At 39.2% G+C, this 19,405-nt stretch overlaps 1 protein-coding gene across 4 annotated transcripts in view; it reads left to right on the top strand.

The window, feature by feature from the left end:
• The window catches only part of pitpnm3 (PITPNM family member 3), a 104,515-nt gene that overhangs the window by 44,242 nt on the left and 40,868 nt on the right, over positions 1-19,405 (top strand). For all 4 annotated transcript variants that reach the window (XM_075473171.1, XM_075473172.1, XM_075473174.1 and 1 more), the window contains exons 4-5: positions 10,686-10,756; positions 10,883-11,103. In XM_075473171.1, coding sequence (XP_075329286.1) covers positions 10,686-10,756; positions 10,883-11,103 — 292 coding nt within the window. The remainder of the gene's footprint in view (positions 1-10,685; positions 10,757-10,882; positions 11,104-19,405) is intronic.

Genomic DNA, 19,405 nt, shown 5'->3' on the forward strand with positions numbered 1-19,405 from the left:
TGAATGTAGACATCATTACCTTATCATAAACTAAATGCCTGCTGACATCCACGGAGAGCCCTATGTGAAAACATCATGTCCAACCATTTTTATAAAACAAAGAGCTGCATAGACTATGTGTTTCTGGCATCGCTTTGGATCTTGAGGATGAAGTGATTATAGGATGGTTTGATAGTGTTTTTTCTGGAAATAAAACATTTATGCAATATTATTGATATCACTCAGAGACTTTGAATTTTCAATTGTGTGGTATGATTGAAATGAAAGGAACCAACAGCATGAGACACAGCTTTATACTGATTTTATTACACAAAGAGAACGCAGGACTGCTGGTTCAGAGCACTGTGAAGCTCAGAGACTGCTGCTGAGAATTTTACCCGGAATGTGTTAGTATTTGTAATTACAATGCCGCACTCTTCCTCTCTTTTCTGCTACAGACTCAAACTTGCTGAAAATAGAAACGCCGCCCAGCATGGTGCTGCATACAAATGTGCATACAGTATGCCTGCTGAGGATCCTCATTGTTTGTTTTCATCTTGCACTCATAGGAAAATTAAAGACGTGAATTTAGCTCTGCAAAGCTGGCCGTAGCAACAGAAAACGTCTAAAAGCAACAGGGTTACATATTTGAGGAAGTAATAATGATGATACTAATAATACATTTTATTCATAATGCACTCTTCATTGGGGATCTCAGAGTGCTACAAGATAAAAGCAACAAGTTAAAAGCATAAAAGCATAATAAAGAAAAATACACAGATCATAGTCATGTCAGTAAACAATATATCAGCAATATCAGTAAGTTGAATTTTTATTGTGCATTTTCTGCCTTAATGAGATAGTCTTAGGGTTAGATGACAGGAAATGAGGAAGTGAGAGATACCGCAAAGGGTCCATGCAGTTTTGAATCAGATATCGGGGTTCATGGTGAGCATTTTAATGTTTAACATTCTCCCTGAGTCTAACTTGCTACTGGGGAGTACTCCAAAGATCTGCATTTCTTCGGGAGCTTGTCTGTATGCATTTATGTTGCTCATAAGAACGTTAAAGTGATGTGCATTTTGTCCTTTTCTTTGTGACAAACTCTTAAGAACCATCGCTGAACAATATCTATGCAGCTTTCCTGAAATGCCGGTTGCCTGTGCTGCATTTCTGCTTTTCATCTGAAACGCCATCTGGTCCAATCACAGCACCTCTATGTCAGTGATGGTTCCTCTTGTGCTGGAAGAGAAAAAGGAAACAGATTTCTAAAATCTACAGTCATCCTCAGTTCCTGCATTTCAGACATACACACAATAGAAGGGTTATTCAACTTCAAAATGTCTAACCCAATACATACTGTGCTACATGGCTACTTGTCTGAAGATATTTTTGGTCAAGTAATGAAATTCTTTGTCAACATTTGGCATCATCAAAGCTGTATACATGCGATTGATATTTTATCACCTGATGAGGTTGTTATGATAACTACAGACACACCGAGCCAGAGCAATATTAGCATTCGGAACTGTTTCTGTAGATAGCAGGTCTGTTTCCTCTGTTTCTAGCTGTGTTGTTGGTTTCCACCCATTCCTAAGGAAAATGTCTGACTCTGTCCTTGTGTTGTTTGGTGTAAAACAGGTGGTGATCAGCAGGTTCTTAACTGTGGCTGTAAACAATGCTAAGGTGACAGAGCTGAGTTGTGAATCACTGTTACATAAGACAAAGTAGATACTGAAACAACACTAAACACGTATGAGTTGCTGGCTTGCTAAACAGTTTGTTATGTAATCCAAGGTGACAGAAAAACATCTTTAAAATACTTGTTTCTAGCTACTTAAAATGTGTCCAAATCATCTGCAGATTCTTTTTAGAAGATTTATTTAAATTTGATTATGAACTATAGCATCTGATGAGTCAGAAATTACAGCAACTGCAGCTTCTAATTTATTGTGAGCATGGGCTAAACCAGCTGGTGCTCTCTAAATTCAGCCCTTATGCTTTATCTTGATGGGAAACTGCATAACTTCAGTGTTATATGCTGGTTAGGGTTTTTTCTAACTTAAATGAATAGAAAGCCTCAATTTTCCGTATCATCTTGCAAGCAGGTGACTCAAATTTGACTGCTCCATGTTTACATGACACTAAAAAAACAAAAAGCAACCAAACAATCAAAAAAACAACAACCATGCAATTAAAATGCATGTAAGTACGTTAGTCCGACCAAATTATACACAATCAAGCTTCTCAAAACCAGACTAACACACCCAGTTAATGCAGCTGGGGTTTGAATCACTCCTGCATTTGTACATTCAACTAGTCATATGGGCTTTGGTGCTCTGCACATGCTCAAAAGTTCTATCTTTTTTAACTTTATTACAGCTGAATTCCCCCAAAAGTAACTGTCATTGACCTATTTGTCCATTTCTTTTTTTAAGCAACGCAATGCGTAAAAAATTGATTGAAATTCAGACCATTAAGACGACGTGTCTACTCAAGGTCACATAAAGTCTTATGTCTCACCTAAAGACAACATTTGTGCTGTGAATGCAGCTATACTTACATGAACGATGATCTCCCACAGAGAATGTTAAATGCAGCAGAATGTCTTGAACATATTTCATACAAGTCATGGCATTGCATCCATGGACATCCATGTCAAGGTGAGGTATACTTGTCTGACCAATTTCTAGGTCTAACATGAACTAATGACAGTCCCTTGCCTCTTCTACGAAGAACACTTTATCTAATATTATGAAAAAATATGACACTTAATTAAGGTTTTCATATGCTCATTTTCACATAGATAATTTATCAGAAAATTTTCTTTAAATTTTTTAAGGTAGATTTTTAAGCAAAGAGAAGAAACTAACAGACCTTAAACAACTCTTTGATTAGTCAAAGAAGGCTGGGTTCTTTGTGATATAAGCATCAAATAATCATACATCAGTTTAATTTCTATGTAACTATTAAAAACTGTTTTTTAAAAAATCTCTTTACATTGCCCCCCTTTTGTGTCAACAGCACCGTTGTTATAGTTGACACTGAAACAAAGATTTTATTGTCAGGTTTACACATTGCCAGATTTACCTAGAATGATAAATTATTGTGCAGGAGGTGTTACGTTGTTGTATTAGTTTGTCAAACAATGTCAGTCAGATTTTGTAGTCTAAGCACACACACACACACACACACACACACACACACACACACACCCCTGAAACAGCAGAGCCCCACTAATATATAACAAATTCCAATTTAACCTATGATTGTAAGTGGTTTATAATGACAGTTGAAAAGAAAATTGAAGCAGACTGTAATTCTGAAGTTCTCTCAGAAGCTATTTGTAATAAAAATATTTCCACATTTGAACACCTTAAAGAAGCGGCTGGGCTGCCAGTCAGAGCCTGGCTAACAGTTGAGCTGTAACAAGGACAATCCTTTGATCTCTATCTAGCTCTAGCTCCTCTAAAGCATATCAGGGTTTATGACCTCACTCCCTCTGCTCTCATTTAAACCCTCATTCCCTCGTATGCTTCTCCTCAGCTCCCCTGACCATTCATTCCCCATCCTCATCATCGTCTTAAATGCAGCTTCCTCTATTTTCCTACATTCATTACTCCACAAACCATCATTATTCTCTAAACCCTTTCCCTCCCAACAGAGGTGACTTTCAGTGATGAAAACCTCAGCAACACAGAGGCATGTCAATAACATGCTTACCCCTTATTTTCCTCTGCTATTTTCTTCTTCATCTCTGCATAATAACATTCTGTAATGGGGCATCAGCCACTGCTCCAGTGTCTTTTAAGCTTCCCATCTGTTCACTATAAGATTGCTGTTAAATAATCTGCATTATTTATTTAGCTTTGTTATGTTCACCGACACTGTTTTTAACTTCAGTCAGTCAGTCACTTTTGATGAATTACATAATACAACCTAAAATAGACAAATTACATAAGTAATCGTTTTGGAAAATGACAGAGTCTTTGATAAACAAACTCAATTAACTCCAACTTGGCCGAATCTTCAGTATGAGCAGCCAAGCTGGCATAGCATTAGCTGGAATGATTACGTCAGAGAGAGCAGACAGTTTGGTAGAGATGACTAAGTAATAAACCCGCCAAACAACCCAACACAGCCACTTTTTTGCAGAGAAGATGATACATGATGAGAATGAATAACACAGTAAGTGACCCAGAGAGAAATATATTGAATGGGTGAATGATTTTTCATTTTCTGAGTATCACCACAGCTCTCTTTTCTACATGCACCCTGTAGTTTTTTCAGATACGCACGCACACACACACACACACACACACACACACACACACACACACACACACACACACACACACACACAGATGGAAAGCAAATTTTGATGTGATACTCATTTGTATTCTGCCCATGCATCCCCAAAGTCCATGTAGTTTTTAATACACATTGCGTACATTGGGAGTCTTTCGCTTATTTCAGTTTCAGCTGATTTATTGTTTATGTTTTTCTCTTGAGAAATAAAGCTACTAGAGAGGCTTAAAAGCTGCAAGGACAAAAGATATTTCTCTTCAAAATTATAATGAAACATAAACACAGCTTTAATGCCTCATCTTTAATTTCGGTATCCTTTAAGCCTTGATTGTACTTTTGACAGAGGCTCCTTTATATCTGTATTTGTTTTGTTCCACGTTTGTTCTGCCTGTGTTCATGTGCATGAGTACCTTTATTGTGTGCATACATGCACGCTTGTCTGGCAAGATACGAAGCAAGAACTGCAGTGTGATCGCACCCTGAAGACAGATAGTCACACCCATACAGCACTGTTGCTGCCTGGAGATCAATGGGGGTGGGGGGAGGGGTATGTGTGAAAGAACAGGAAGGAATAAACTCTTGCAGAGTGTCATATTCTAGGTTTCATATAGATATCCTCTGCTGATGGTTGATTGTCTCCTTAATTCTCTCCAACAACTCGAGGGTCAGGGGTTCTGATTCCTGGGGCCTGTGCTACGAAGCAGGATTAGTGGGTGATTGTGGTAACTTCACGTTTAGCTCTGGATTTTCAGTATAACAAAGCTGGTTCACTTTTTTACCAGGTTGTATCCCCATGATTACTTACTCTGGAAAATGAACGGCACGGGCTGCACTGATCATAGATTGTGATAGGTCAGCTGATGCACACGCCACCCTTTTAACATGAACATGTGCTACTGAGTTGATAACAATAACAATTAGCCAGATCTCTAATTGTTCAGGTTAGTTATGCCAGATTGCCCAAAGATTCTCTAGATAGTTAGAATCTACAAGCCCCTGGTTACCACAGTGACAGCTTGCTTGGGCAAGATACAGCCCCCAATATTTCCCCTGAATTATTCATGCGTATGTGAGTGTGTGGTGTATGATAAGAAAAAGTGCTGCATGAATATGCCTAGACTAAGAACTGCTGTAGGAACTTGTGTTAATGGTTGCTACCTCTATTGTACAAGTACTGTGCACAGTGGTGTTTGAGTATTTGATCCAGCGCTTTAGGTCAAGCAGAAGTTATTGAAATATCAGATCAGCTTGGAGTTTAGACTGAGTTCGCTGTACAACTCAATACATAATTTGTGTGTGTTTGATGTTTATTGAAGTATACAGGCACATATAGATGGGGAGCAGCAGGGATTGTTCAGGACAGACTGTACGTGCATTTGAATGTGCTCGGAGTCACTTTATATACTGCATAGTGCATAGTCATATTTTGAGTGCGTCTGCATGCAACTGTGTGTGTGGTCAACAGGTTTGTCATGCAGTGGAGCTGGTGGCGACTCCTAGGGTTTTCTCACCGTAGGGCAACGTGACAGACCCTGATGCCAGCAGCAGTGAACAGATGGCTGAATGTGTTAGCATGCCTACACTGTGCCAGGGGTCAGAGAAGGCTGTTAATTCAGTCAGAAGACAGTACTCATCCAAATGGGCACCCTAACCTGCTGTTTCTTAACAATACACACTGTGGAGTTACAATAAAATAAACACATCACCTCTTACCTATTGCATAATTTCCAAGCCAGCATCCCAGTAAAACATAAAACTTTATTTCCTCTTCATTAGAGGAGTCCAGCTTGCCCGGGATTGTAACATATAAATCAATCGTATGTACACCCATACAGTATATTAATGTAGATACTATTATATATTTTGACTGAAACAGTTAACTACAAATAATATGAAGCCATGAACTAATTTTGACATTTTTTAATATCGTGCCCAGATAAAATGCTTTTTTAAAAGAAATCACTGTTAGACTCTGCCTTAACCTTTGTGTTAAGGAGAGGTTTTCAATCTGGAAAGTGAAGAAATATATTATTTCTTGAATAACTTATTAAAAGTAGATGACATAGAATTGCAGAAATATGTCAGATTTAGTTAAAGACACAGTTCATAGGTACATTCATTTCAGAGGAATTTTACTATTTTTCTCAAATTGGCTTTGGCTTAGTGGCTGAGTTTTTATGATGTCAAATTAGATAGTCACATACATCCAATGAGCATTTAGGGATGGAGCTAAATTAAAGGGGGCACCTTATTCTTGGCTTTGTCTTAGGAGAGCCCTTAACTTTGAACACCCCTGGTGTTCAAAGGCACGTGCTCACACATTGACAACACTCTCACAAATAAACAAAAGTAACTCTGATGACTAATAATGAGTGGATCCAAGTTTATTACTACAGCTGGGACTCTTGTTTTTCTTTGGACTTCGGTGTGATTGGATATACTGTATTAAGGTGTTCAGATACTGTTCATCAGTTCAAGAGGTGTCCATTAACCCACTTTGCAGCGGAGTGAAGGTCCGCTGACATGTTTTGCTGCCATTCATGACGAACAGGTGGGGAAAAAAAGAAGATTAGCTCAAACCAACATTTTACAAATGCTGACAAACTTCCCCCACAAGCATTTCCTATCTATAAGTCAGATGCAGTTGTTTCAGCCACAAAAAAATGCACCAGATCTGTGAATGTTCTTTATTTTCCAGAAGGGAGGGTTTTTTTTTCTCTCACCAAAATTAATTTGTGTCAAGACAGCTTTTCCTGCAAAAAAGAAAAAAAAAACTTTGCAAGTGTAAAAATGTTCACTGGTCATATAATAAAGAAATCAGTTCAGCATTCAACAAGACAACTATAGCTTGTCCTTCTGAATGAAAGATTTGGAGAAAAATCTTTTTCCAGAAGAAGACAATGCGGCCGTTTTCTGTGCAAATCCTCCAAGCAGCACAGATGATTCCCCATGATTCTGTAGCTCTCTAATGAGTCTATTCACACTGAAGCAGCCAGGAAACTTGGAGGGCATTTTGCCATTTTGTCGTCCCCAGGAATATATAAATCCAAAGCCTAGAAGCCTAGAAGCCAGTCTTCTTTTTGACAAATGCAGTCTTTTGCCTGTTGCTCTCATCTTGCTGCTCTTGTCTTTCTCTCCATCTGCTCAGTTGAAGGTGATAGATGTGTTAGTGTGGTGGAAGTGGTTGAGACTTCAGAAAAAGAAGATTCACTGTGAGATAAACAGAAAAACAAAACTGCATATGTGAGAGAAAAATAAGTAACCTTTTTATGACACAGGAACATTTTAAATCATGGTTACTCTGACAGAATGATACACAAGGCGATCGATATTTTATCCTTTCACTTTCAGCTCTAGGAGACTTCTCTGGAGAGCCTTTTCATCTTCACAACCCTCTTTCTGGGGTCAATTTTCTCTTCCTCATTCTCATAGAGGAGTCATGGAATATCTAAGACTCCTGTGTGACAACAACAATAGCACCAACATGCTTGCCTGACTGGGCTTTAAGCCACTGGAAATGGCCATAGTGTTTGCTGAACTATGGCAATGCCAGCTTTCCATAGGATGCTTTCTTTATGAGGTTATTGTCCTGGGACAGAATGATTGCAGTGAGAGATCTGTTATATACCACTGAGCTTGAAACACATATTGACCAGCAAGACTTAGACCTAAGAGGAAAGTATCACAAGAAATGAAAACAGAAACACAGACGGATTGCTCGAATCTCCCTACAGCAACAGATTGTGCTGTAGAAGAAAAAACTGTCTTGGCTCTCACCACAGGAAAGCAGTTTATACCACTGAGCTCTTACAATAGAAATAGGATTTTGTCGGTTTGCTTCAATATCAGACAAATGTCTCACTTGACGTTGAATTCAGGAGCAGCCCAGCATGTGTGCTGCTTTCACAAACAAGCGGGTGACTGAAGCTCTGCTATTTCCTCGGACTGTCTTTCCCACAATCTGCTGAAAGCAGCTGCTTACTTCAGATTGGCAGCCACTGTATTTTCTAGTACAGTGCTGCATATTACATGCAAAGCTTTTTGTCTCTGCTTCTCTATTAGACTGCATTTTTTAAGGTAATTTCTTTAGAAATTACCAATTTATGATACGCAGGCATAAAAAAATCTTTTCTATTGTAGGGCTGACAGGATAACTATGCTAACAATTTATCACACAGAATTCCACTGTTAATATTTTGAATAAATATACCTCAATATGCCCCGTTCAGTTTCGATGTGTTTTTGTTAACAGTTAAATGCCACCATCAGTGACATTCAGTAAGCTCTTACATACACTCACAGAGGGACAACAGCGAACCAGCTGATGTGAAGATTACATGTTATTTGGTGTCAATGGGTGTTTTTGCTGCAACCACAGCAAAATTAGAGAGGAGAGCCCTATAACACATTGCACAATGCACACAAATGTCATTAAGCCTTCTGATTTAGTTGTGGTTTTGTTTTGTTTCATATATTGACTTTTTTACAATTTATTTTCCATTTAAGTTTTAAACTCTGAATCCTCCAACGTTTTAAAAGTTTTATATTTGAAAACGTTTACTTCTTAGATCTTCATATTATCATAATATAAATGACATAAAATGTTTTTTTAAATCTCTAAAATACAATAATATTTATTATATTTCAGGGATCAGTATAGTAGACTAAAACTGTACAAAAATGTCATGACAGGCCTAGACTACACATCTACAGTGTTTCCTCTCAGTTAAATAAATGATTTCAGTCAATCAGTCACAGGAATTACAGTCTGCAAGCTTTTAATGAAACCTCTGTCAGTTCTCTGCTTTAAGGCACGGCTCCGTAACTATTCTATTTCCTTGGTGTTCAGTGAAGAGTGGCATTTCTCTCACACTGTTTCAGGGGCTTTTGTTCGTGTGACTATGGTCGGATTGAAATTTCTTGAATGGTCTCAGTATATGATATCTCTTGATTGTATTGGTACAATTCCAACACAGACCTTTGAGTATTATGATATTATTACAAATCAGTTGTTCTCAAACAGTTCCCATTTAAACCTCCTGTTAGATCTGAAAAAAGACTAATGCCGCCTTAATTTATTCTTTCTCAAGAGTTAATTGTATTATTGCATGCAACCTTGAAACACCTTTGAATCTCCCATACTTAATTCTGACATACTTACCTTAAAACTTTAATTGTAGTGATCACCTTCTCCTAAAAGATTAACAAAATTGTGTAAGAGAATTTCTGCAGCAATATTCACAACAACTGGTCCAGGATTGGAGAAGATATAACTTTAAATAAAAAAACATGTCAAATTTTATGTGCAGCTAGCCGGAAAGTTGGTGAATCACCACAGCAGTTAATCCTTGAGTGTCAGCTCAGATCATTGTTCATGCAATGATTTTAGGAACAATCAATGTAGGACTTGAATTATATGATATTTTTAGCCCAAACTGACAACGATTACAACACTGCCATCCCTTGAATGCCTGTCAATTAGTCAACAAATGAGCAACCTGATCACATGTAATTATTAAGTACTACCACCTTGTTAGTAATAACCTATTGAGATTTTCCACATGCTGCCAGATTGTTGTAAAACTTTTTCTGCCTTACCTCCCTACAGTATTTCAGAAAAAAAGAGAACTACCCTGCATTGATTTCCTGTTACTTTGTGACCAAAAATAGTGCAGTGTGCCGATTCCCTTGTGTGAGCTGTTCTGTTCGAGACAAGCAGGCAGTCGGGGGCAAGCTGTGGGCTGGGAAAGGAGTGGAAGGGAGCCGACAGTGAATGAGTCTGTGAGAGCCTCCCATGACAGTCGGTCCCAGACGAGGAGGCCAAATAAACAACGAGCCAGCGAGCAAAGCACAGAGGCATGTCTTAAGCCTGTAGAGAGAAATAGAAAGAGAGACAGGAGAGAGCTCAGGAATAAGATGACACAGCATGCAGGGGCTTCCTGAGAGGCTAATGAGTTTGGCTAGGTTCCCATGAAATGCCGCACCACACAGAGAGGGAGAGACTTCTAAAAAATTCTTTTGTCTATATGAGATATGCCATTTTTTCTGCATCAGAGAAGCCAGAATCTAATCACATGTAAGGCTATAGATGCTGCAGCAGAGAAACAATCATGCTCCTGCTGTTTACTGCCTGCAATGACTGAATCTCGTGGTTATTCCATTTGAGCCAGAGGGTACATAAAGTCACCACACAGTTTGGAGCTGGGAATGAAGAGAGATGAAGAGCCATTAGTAATATTGACTATATTCACTGATCGATATCCATTTATGCTTCTGTTGTTGGAGTGCCTGGTTGAAGTAACTCCTGCAGTGACCCTGTCTTTCCACCTTTCTCTCCCTTTATGTTTTTCTTTTCCCCCTGCCACCTCCTGTGTCTATCCTTTACTCATCTAATACAGAGGGTCTGTACCAGCTGAGAGGTTCACACTGTGCCCCTCAGAGCAGCATTGAAGGGCTGGAGGATGCAGAGGTAGGAGCCTGGTTATTCGTCTTCCTATGCAGCCCCACTGCTGTCACAAAATGCTGCTTCTATTCTTTCCTTCAATTTGAGTCTCTGCTTTAAAGTGTCTATTTTTTAACCCTGCTCCTTTTGTAGCGGAAATGTAAGACCCATGTGCTGCTGCTCGTGGTGCACGGAGGGAACATCTTGGACACAGCAGGCGGAGACCCCAGCACAAAGGCCGGTGATGCGGCCACGTTGGCCTCAGTGCTAGAGAAGGTGACACGGGTACATTTTCAGGCAGCGGCTGAGCATGTGATGATCAAGCTGGTGCCATGTCCGGCCGTGTGTGCTGAAGCCTTCTCCCTGGTGTCTAAGTAAGTGTCATTACCAAAACATACAATTTTACTGACCTTGACATTTCGGGTGTTATATATCAGGCTAAAATCCAGAGGTGGTATATTAAATTATTTTTTATACTCAGGAATACTGGTGAAGGATGAATGAAAAAATATACCTGGACTCGAGCACAAGGCCTCACTGAATTGGTTGATGTTTATCAAAATAAGGTCAATCATGCTGTGTCTTCACCAGAACTCCAAATTAAATGCTCGAGTTAGTCCATTTTGTTTCGGAGTTATTGGTGTGTTACTGGAGTTTCTGGCAGGGAAATATGACATGGGAACACAAGCTCGAACACATTCAATGGGTCAATGTAATCTCTCTTCTGCATTTTGCAGCTTGAATGAGAGACCAAGCATAACACGTGTTCTTAGCCAACTGCGATTAACAAATTCACCCTGGTTATAGCGCTCCAGAGCTATAAATGAAGGGAAAACAATGTGAGGAGGTAGAGCCACCTCACAAGCTTTCAGCGCGGCTGTAGCTCAGGAGGAAGAGCAGTTGGCAGAAGGTCGGTGGATCGACTCCAGCTCCCCCGGGCTACATGTCGAAGCGTCCAAGACACTGAACCCCACGTTGCATCCATCGGTGTATGAATGTGTGTATGAATGGTTAGAGAGCACGTAGTTATGTACAGACTTAGATGTGCTGTATGAGTGTGTGTGAATGGGTGAATGTGGCATGTAGTGTCTGGAGCGCTTTGAGTGGTCAGGTAGACTAGAAAAGCGCTATACAAGTACAGTCCATTTAACATTCAGCCTGGCTTGTGCAAAAATAAGCTCGAAGGCAAGTCAGACAGGAAGTCCTTCCCATTCACCTGTCAGCAGTTAAATGCATCAGCATTGTATTTGAATGAGCTCTATGCTTTTACATGTTCAGGCCTACTTAAGTTTCCTCATCCATTAGCCCATTTCAAATGTGATCTGCATGCAACCATATTATTAGAAATGAAGGTTAGAGTTGGGTCTTAATTTGACCTCTATTACATAAAACCGATTGTGTTATTGAGATTTATACAAACATGAGTTTTCATGCGGAAAGAAAAGTCTGAACATCAGGCCTCAAAGCAAAAAAGCAAATCATAGACTTGATGGAAAACACGTATTATGCTGAAATTGGGACACATACAGAAAGACCTGTTGGTGAAAAATGTGTCATTGCAGCGCTGTATTAAAGAAACTGTCACGTTGGTTGTGGTGTGGCATGGTGAAGGAGGACCCGGATGCAGATATTTCAAAAATGAAAACTTGATTTATTTCAAACAATCCAAACAAAAGCGCGGCTGAGCCGGAACACACACACACCAAAAAAAAAACTAACTATGACTGTGAAAAAACATGAAGAAACCTGACTTGAACAAGGATTGCTGTGACAAAGCATCAGTGATGGTGAGGATCTGGCAATGTGCATGAGAAAACCTGGAAACTAAATACTGAGGAGGGGGATTGGTGATGGAGTGCAGCTGAGGGGAGAAACAAAGGTGACGTGAGTGAAGCTGATGGCAGGGCAAGAGAATATGGAAATATTCCAAAATATGGAAAAAACTAAAGACTAACCAGGAACTTAAAACCTAACAAAACTAGCAGACATGACAGAAACAACCTTGCACATGAAGGCAAACTGGACTTGTCTGACTAAACTGTAATTATTATAACAGGTATGACTATGCTTCATTTTAAGTTTAACACTATAATATTTGAGACACCAATCTCTAGCAAGGGGTGATAGAACTCTGTAAGAATTAAATGCTAAGCTAACTTACTTTATCCCTGCTATTCTGGAAAACCAGTTCAAGTGACCTGTCTGAATAGGAGGAGGAATCGTTGTATAATCGTATTAAGGCTCTCTCATCATTTACAATCCCAACTCCAAAATGTTATGGGACTGTAAAATGTTTAAAAAAAAAGGAGAATTCAATTATACACAAATAACATAAACCATTATTTGATTCATAATATAATTTAAAAACATCAAAATGTTGAAAGCAAGACAGCTTACCATTTCATTAAAAACTATTAGCTCACCGTGAATTTAATTGTAGCAGCATGTCAAAAAGGAATTTTGACACGCCACCATGTTTGCTACTGCGTGGCATCCCCCTTCTTCTTTTAACAACAGTCTGTAGCCATCTGGAAACTGAGAAGACCTGTTGCTGGACCTTTGGCAGTGGAATTTTGTCTCATTTGTGCCTGATATAGGATTCTGGCTGGTGAACAGTTCTGGATCTTCTTTGTCATGTTTTGCATTTCATGATTTGTCAAATATTTTCAATTATAGAAAGTTCTGGACTGCAGGCAAGTCAGTCCAACACCTTGTTGACTACAATGTCATGTTGTTGTAATAGATGCTGGATAAGGTTAAGGATTGTCTTCCTGAACATGCAAGGCCATCCTACGGACTGCAGCATATGTTGCTCTTAAACCATAAAACTTTCATCATTGATAGAAACTTTGCAGATGTGCAAGTTGCCAGTTCCAAAGGCACTAATGTGCCTCCAAACCATCAGAGATGCAGGCTTTTGAACTGAGCGATGATAACATTTTCAAAAAGAATTTCAAATTTTGACTCATCTGACCACAGAGCAATTTCCCCCTTTGCCTCAGTCCATACTGAATGAGCTTGGACCCAGAGAAGACGGCAACATTTGGATCAAGTTCACATGTTACTTCTTCATAGCATGATAGAGCTTTAATCTGCATTTGTGGATGGAAAAGTGAAGTGTTCACAGACGGTAATTTCTGGAAGTGTTTCTGAGCCTATGCAGTGATTTCCATGACAGAATAATGTCTGTTTTTAATGCAGTGCTGACTGAGGGCCCAAAAGTCACAGATATGACTTTTGGCCATGTCACTGTCACACAGATACTCCAAATTCTCTGAATGTTTTGATGATAGTATTTGCTGTAAATGTTAGATTGTACAAAATCGTTGAAATTTTTACTGGTAAACAATATTCAGAAATTCCTCCACAATTTAAAGATGCAAATTTTTGCTGAACCTCTGCCTGTCTTTATTTTTTTTAAAGGATCTGCCTCTCTAAGGTGCTCTTTTAATACGCAATCAGGTTACTGAACTCTTGGCTCCAACCTTATTGGTTGCAACGTGTTCCTCCAGATTTTCTAGACTTCTGTTGTCCCCGTCCCAGCTTTTTGGAAGAACCGTTACTGCCATCAAATTCAAGATGAGCTAATATATTTCATGAAAAAGGAAAATGTCTCATTTTTTTTGATAATTGATATGCCCTCGATATTCTATTGTGAATGAGATTTCCAATTTGTTGCATTTTGTTTTTCCTTAAAAATTTACTTTTTTATTTATTAACTTTTTTGATAGTTTTTTATGTGTTTGATTTATCTGATACCATGTGTCATGCTGTCTCCAAACTATGGAATTATTTTGGTGGTTCTATTTCTGCATGTGAAGACATACTCATGCAAGATTTAAGAGACATTATGACACACTTAGATACTAAGAATGAAAGAAGGATAATCTCATTGTCACTTAAGATGTCGATGGATAAGGGAGTTAAGACTCTAGAAAGGGGTTGAGAGCTTGTGAGATAGATTTTCTTATATTTCAACGTTTGCCTTCTCAGCCAGCTAGATGATCATTCAAAACAAATGGTCATTCAGGCACAAAGATTTGATGGGGAGGCTCTGTTCTTTGAAGGAGTTCTTAAAGATTCACTGCATCAATTAGCACGGTGCAATGGACCAAATCCCTTTTGGCAGACATGCCAATATGAGCTGAAGCCACAGTAACAAAAGATTAACACCAAAGGAGGTGGTTTTAGTGAAGGGAGTTAGGTTATGTTGACCTTGTATGAATATGATTGAGTCAGTCAGCTGAGTCAGAGCTTGTATTGCAGGAGAGTGAGCTGTTTTTTGTCATCAGGTTGTAATCTGTCAACCATACTTGTTGGTTGCATTTCCATTTTGACTCATTTGAGTTGGTCCACTTTAAGATGAATAAAGCAGCTGGGGGAAGATGAAGTGATTTTAATGCACTTTTTAACTACAAAGATTCTTTATGAAAGTCATCCTCGGTTTATATAAAGAACTGGCAACACAGAGTTTACTGTTGAAGGAGGAACTTGAAGATTCAGTCCAATAGAAGCAAATGCCTGCAAGCATGAGAAGGGAGATGCAAAAATGGCACGAGGGTGGCGAACATGATCAAGGTTAATTGAAAAAATGTATCGACCAAAGGGCCCTAAACAACATAAATGTTAATGAATCTGCGGAAGAGATTTCACAGCCCTGGAACTCCTAACCTCTCTAATTGCTGTTGTTTTTAATTGTCAAAATGCTGCTCCTTCGGGGACAAAACGAATAGCTAAATTGTATTATACAGTGTCAACTGATCCTAAGGCCTCTGTAATGTGTGCTGTGATCACTTTAGCAAATTAATTTTGCCATTTCAACTCACAGGTAGCATTCCTTCTAATTATCTCTGTACAGTCATTCTGTCTGTGGCTGGAGGACATTTTTGAGATCCAGGAGATAGAAATATGTCTGCGCTCATCAGTTTTCTTTCTTTTGTTTTTTTACTCATGACTGCCATTGCTGCCTCTGTTGATTATGTGTAGCTAATGATAACATTTCATAATCAATGTCGCATGAGCCAGTGGTCACTGGTTTTGTCTCTTACAGTGTCAATTGGTTTTCACCGCTCTCCGATTATATGCTATGGATGTTTTTGTCTGAAATGTCACTAATCACCTTGGCTAGAAGAGTGTGTTTGGAAGTCAAGTCGAGGCTTCTTCGTGGCGTGCGATTGATGATAGCAGGAGGGAGGTTGTGATTTGAAGCAGGACATGTGTGAACAGGTTTGAGTGGTGTGGCCACTCAGCAGCATGCTATGTGCTTGGTTTCTAGCACATCCAGAGAGGAAATATTCAAAACCGCAAGCTCCAGTTGGACTTCAGCAGGACAGAGTTGCTTGATTTTCTCTTCATTAATGCATGCAGCTGTAAATTTGCTTTTGAGATTTTTTTACATGAAGACACTAAGAACAAGCTGTCTCGTTAGGAAAATATAGAGAAATGCATTACTGCATTAGTTTGTGAGTTTAAATAAACAGTTTAAAATACAGTCACAGGTTTTTGTACGACACACAGCATAGATTACTGGCACTTCATTTTTTTTCGTCTGGCACTACAGTCACTTTCAGGACTAATTTCTGTTTATTTTACACTGCAGTAACTTTATGACTCATTATTCATCATATTTCACCATGTTCTTGCAGTATTGTTCCAACACATTTTTAGTAGGTTTTTAATAGGTTTTATATGATTTATTTATTTTAATTCCATTCACTTTTAGTTTCATTCCACATTATATATCTATATTTTTTATTCTGTCTATATCAAGGATGACAGAAATGCAATTTCAGTCCTCTCTATGTCTGGTACATAGCTGAACTGACAATAAAGTTAACTTTGACATGACTTCCATTGAATCCATACATTTTTGCATTCTTTATTCTTAAGTAGAAGTTTTACATGGCCCAAGTCGTTATATCAGCATTTTCCTTTAGATATCAAATTAAGGGTTGGCTTCATTAAAACTTTCCGGATAAACACTTCTGCAGAATTAAAGCACCAGCTGGAGATTTCAATCTTTTCCATATTCTCAGAGATTTAGTCAATTCTTCTTTTCAGTACGTTTCTATGGACATTGAGTCAAGCTATGATTAGAGTTCAACCTGGACATTTAATTGAACCACTGTCAATTAAAGGTATTTCCGAAGCCGCAATGTGTGAGTGAAATTCATTTTGTTGCTTTAAATTCTGTTTTGTAACTCAAATGTTGATTTTGTCAGAAGACGCTGTGTTATAAAGAGCAATAGTTTGGAAATGCATAAATGACCTCAAGTGGAAACTCAGTCTTAATGAGCTGATTTTCAGTCTCCATCACTTCTGAAATAGATACAGGTTTATGAGCAACATATACATCCGCCATCAGGATAGTCTTTTTCAGGGAAGACCTTGCTTATTTCAGTAAGACAATGCTAAACAACATACTGCATCTATTACAGCATGACTTTGAAATAGAAGAGTCCAGGTGTCTGATTTCCAGAACTTTCACCAACAGAAAACATTTTATGCATCATGAAACACAAAAGAAGAAGACCTATGTCCTTTTAGCAGCTACAACAGACAAGAGTGGGAAAACACTACTTTCCCAAAGGTCCAGCAACTGGTCTCCTCAGTTCCCAGATGTTTACAGACTGTTTTGAAAAGAAGAGGGAGTGTCACACAATGGTAAGCATCAAGTTCGAGTTGGGCTTTTTTTTTTTTTTTTAGATGATGTACATTTAATTTTATTGATTCTTACTTTTGTCATTTTTTGTTTTGAGACTTGCCCAACATGATCTTACATTTACCAAACATGAACAACAATCCAAATACAGATAGTAAATCTTTTTTCGGTAATCTCTGCATGACAAATTGTATCATGATGACGTCGTAAACCTGCAGTTTAATCTGTATATCTGAAAGATCAACCCCCAACTTCCACAAGATGTGCTCTCTTATGTTGTGTTAAAGGGGATAGAGAATCAAAATCGTCTTTTTCACGTTTTTGGTGTTAGTTCTGAGTCTCCCCGCTGTGGGGAGTACACACGAAGTGCCAGCAAGTGTCAGAACCTCTGTTTCAAGTACTCCCCTTTTTTGAATATCCCCCAGAAAAAGTGCCAATCCGTTTTTTTGTGAAAAAGTGATGTTACTTTTTCAGCAATCGCCCCCCCCACACCCAAATCCACAGCCACCCCGTTTCAGACACGCCCCTTCGGCGAGAAACAGGAACAGGCGTGCCTTCCAAGGCTGTGAAAGCGGACTACGATCGTTACATATTCTTCCCCCGGAAAGCAATGTTCGCGATCAATGGCTTTTATTTATTTTTAACAGCATCCCCAGTACATACAACCGCCGACTTTTCCTTTGCGCTGCGCATTTCACGGAGTACAGTTTCACAAACCTTGCACGATTCCGAAGAAGGCTTCAGTCGGAATTTTGCTCAGTAGATGGTCAGTTCCGACAGGGACAGACAGACTGCAGCGAGGTGTGCGCTCCGCTGAGAAGGTGATCGGCTGCACGTTTCCAGGACTATGGGGCGAGCAGGATGGATCACAGCTGACCCTTCTCTATTTGCACCACTCCTCTCGGGCAGGAGGCTTCGGTCCATTCGGACCAGAACCTCCCGTCACAAAAACAGTTTTTTCCCCCTTGCAGTTGGACTTATGAACACTTCAAAATCACCTCATAACCTGCCCCAGTCACTTTACCATCATTAAAATTGCACTAATGAAGCTGCACTGTTGTTGCTCTGTACATTAGATGCTGTGTATTGTTGTTCACACCTTGTACATTTTATATTCATATATTTTTATTCTTTATTACCTCCGCCAAGGAGGTTATGTGATCGCCCGAGTTTGTCTGTTGGTTTGTCTGGATGTTCGTCTGTTTGTGCTGCAATCTTGCGACCTGCCAAAAGGTGGCGCGACCTCCACAAGGTGGCGCGACCTCAAGGTGCCAAAGCCAAACAAAGCCAAAGCCAGACAGAATGCATAGTGCGCGGATTGAATGCATATTGCGCGGATTTGCTGTAATTAGCACAACAAAAGATTGCAACGGCAAGCCAGTGTGCATAACTGCATATAGCGTAATAATAACGGCGAACACTGCTTCCCGACAAAACATTATAATAATAATAATATTAATTAATAATAATTAATAATAACGGCGAACACTGCTGTTCAATAATGAATAGGGAGAAGGGAATGCCTCTTCTGCTGACAGCGCCAAAGAACAAGTAGCCCACATCAGGAACGTATGTCCATACATGGCTCGCTATCCACAGGTACGCCACACCTTCGCAGCCATCTGTGATTGTTTCAGACCATTCACTACAAAATATGGGTGGATAAAAAAAATGCGCTTATAAAACAAAGCTTCCTTGGCGGAGGTCTGCACTCTCTGAGTGCCTTTCTAGTTTTTTATTATTATATCCTATGTTACATGTTTGCACCTTACGCCGCAGCAAATTCCTAGTTAATGAACACTGTTCACTAAATATGGCAATAAAACGAATTCTGATTCTGATGAGCTTTCTTTTCAGTCAGTGTATTACTCTATAGCTCTGTTTTCAGTGAGAGCAAGGGCAGCCAATCAAGCAACGGCAACCGAATAGCGCCAACACCTACCTGCATTTCATAATGAGGTTGCCAGATAAGCTCTGAAACAACGCCAATAAGGGCAAACGACGCATTCTAAACC

This window comes from Odontesthes bonariensis, chromosome 9 (genome assembly GCF_027942865.1).
Source record: "Odontesthes bonariensis isolate fOdoBon6 chromosome 9, fOdoBon6.hap1, whole genome shotgun sequence".
Taxonomy (NCBI): Eukaryota; Metazoa; Chordata; class Actinopteri; order Atheriniformes; family Atherinopsidae; genus Odontesthes; species Odontesthes bonariensis.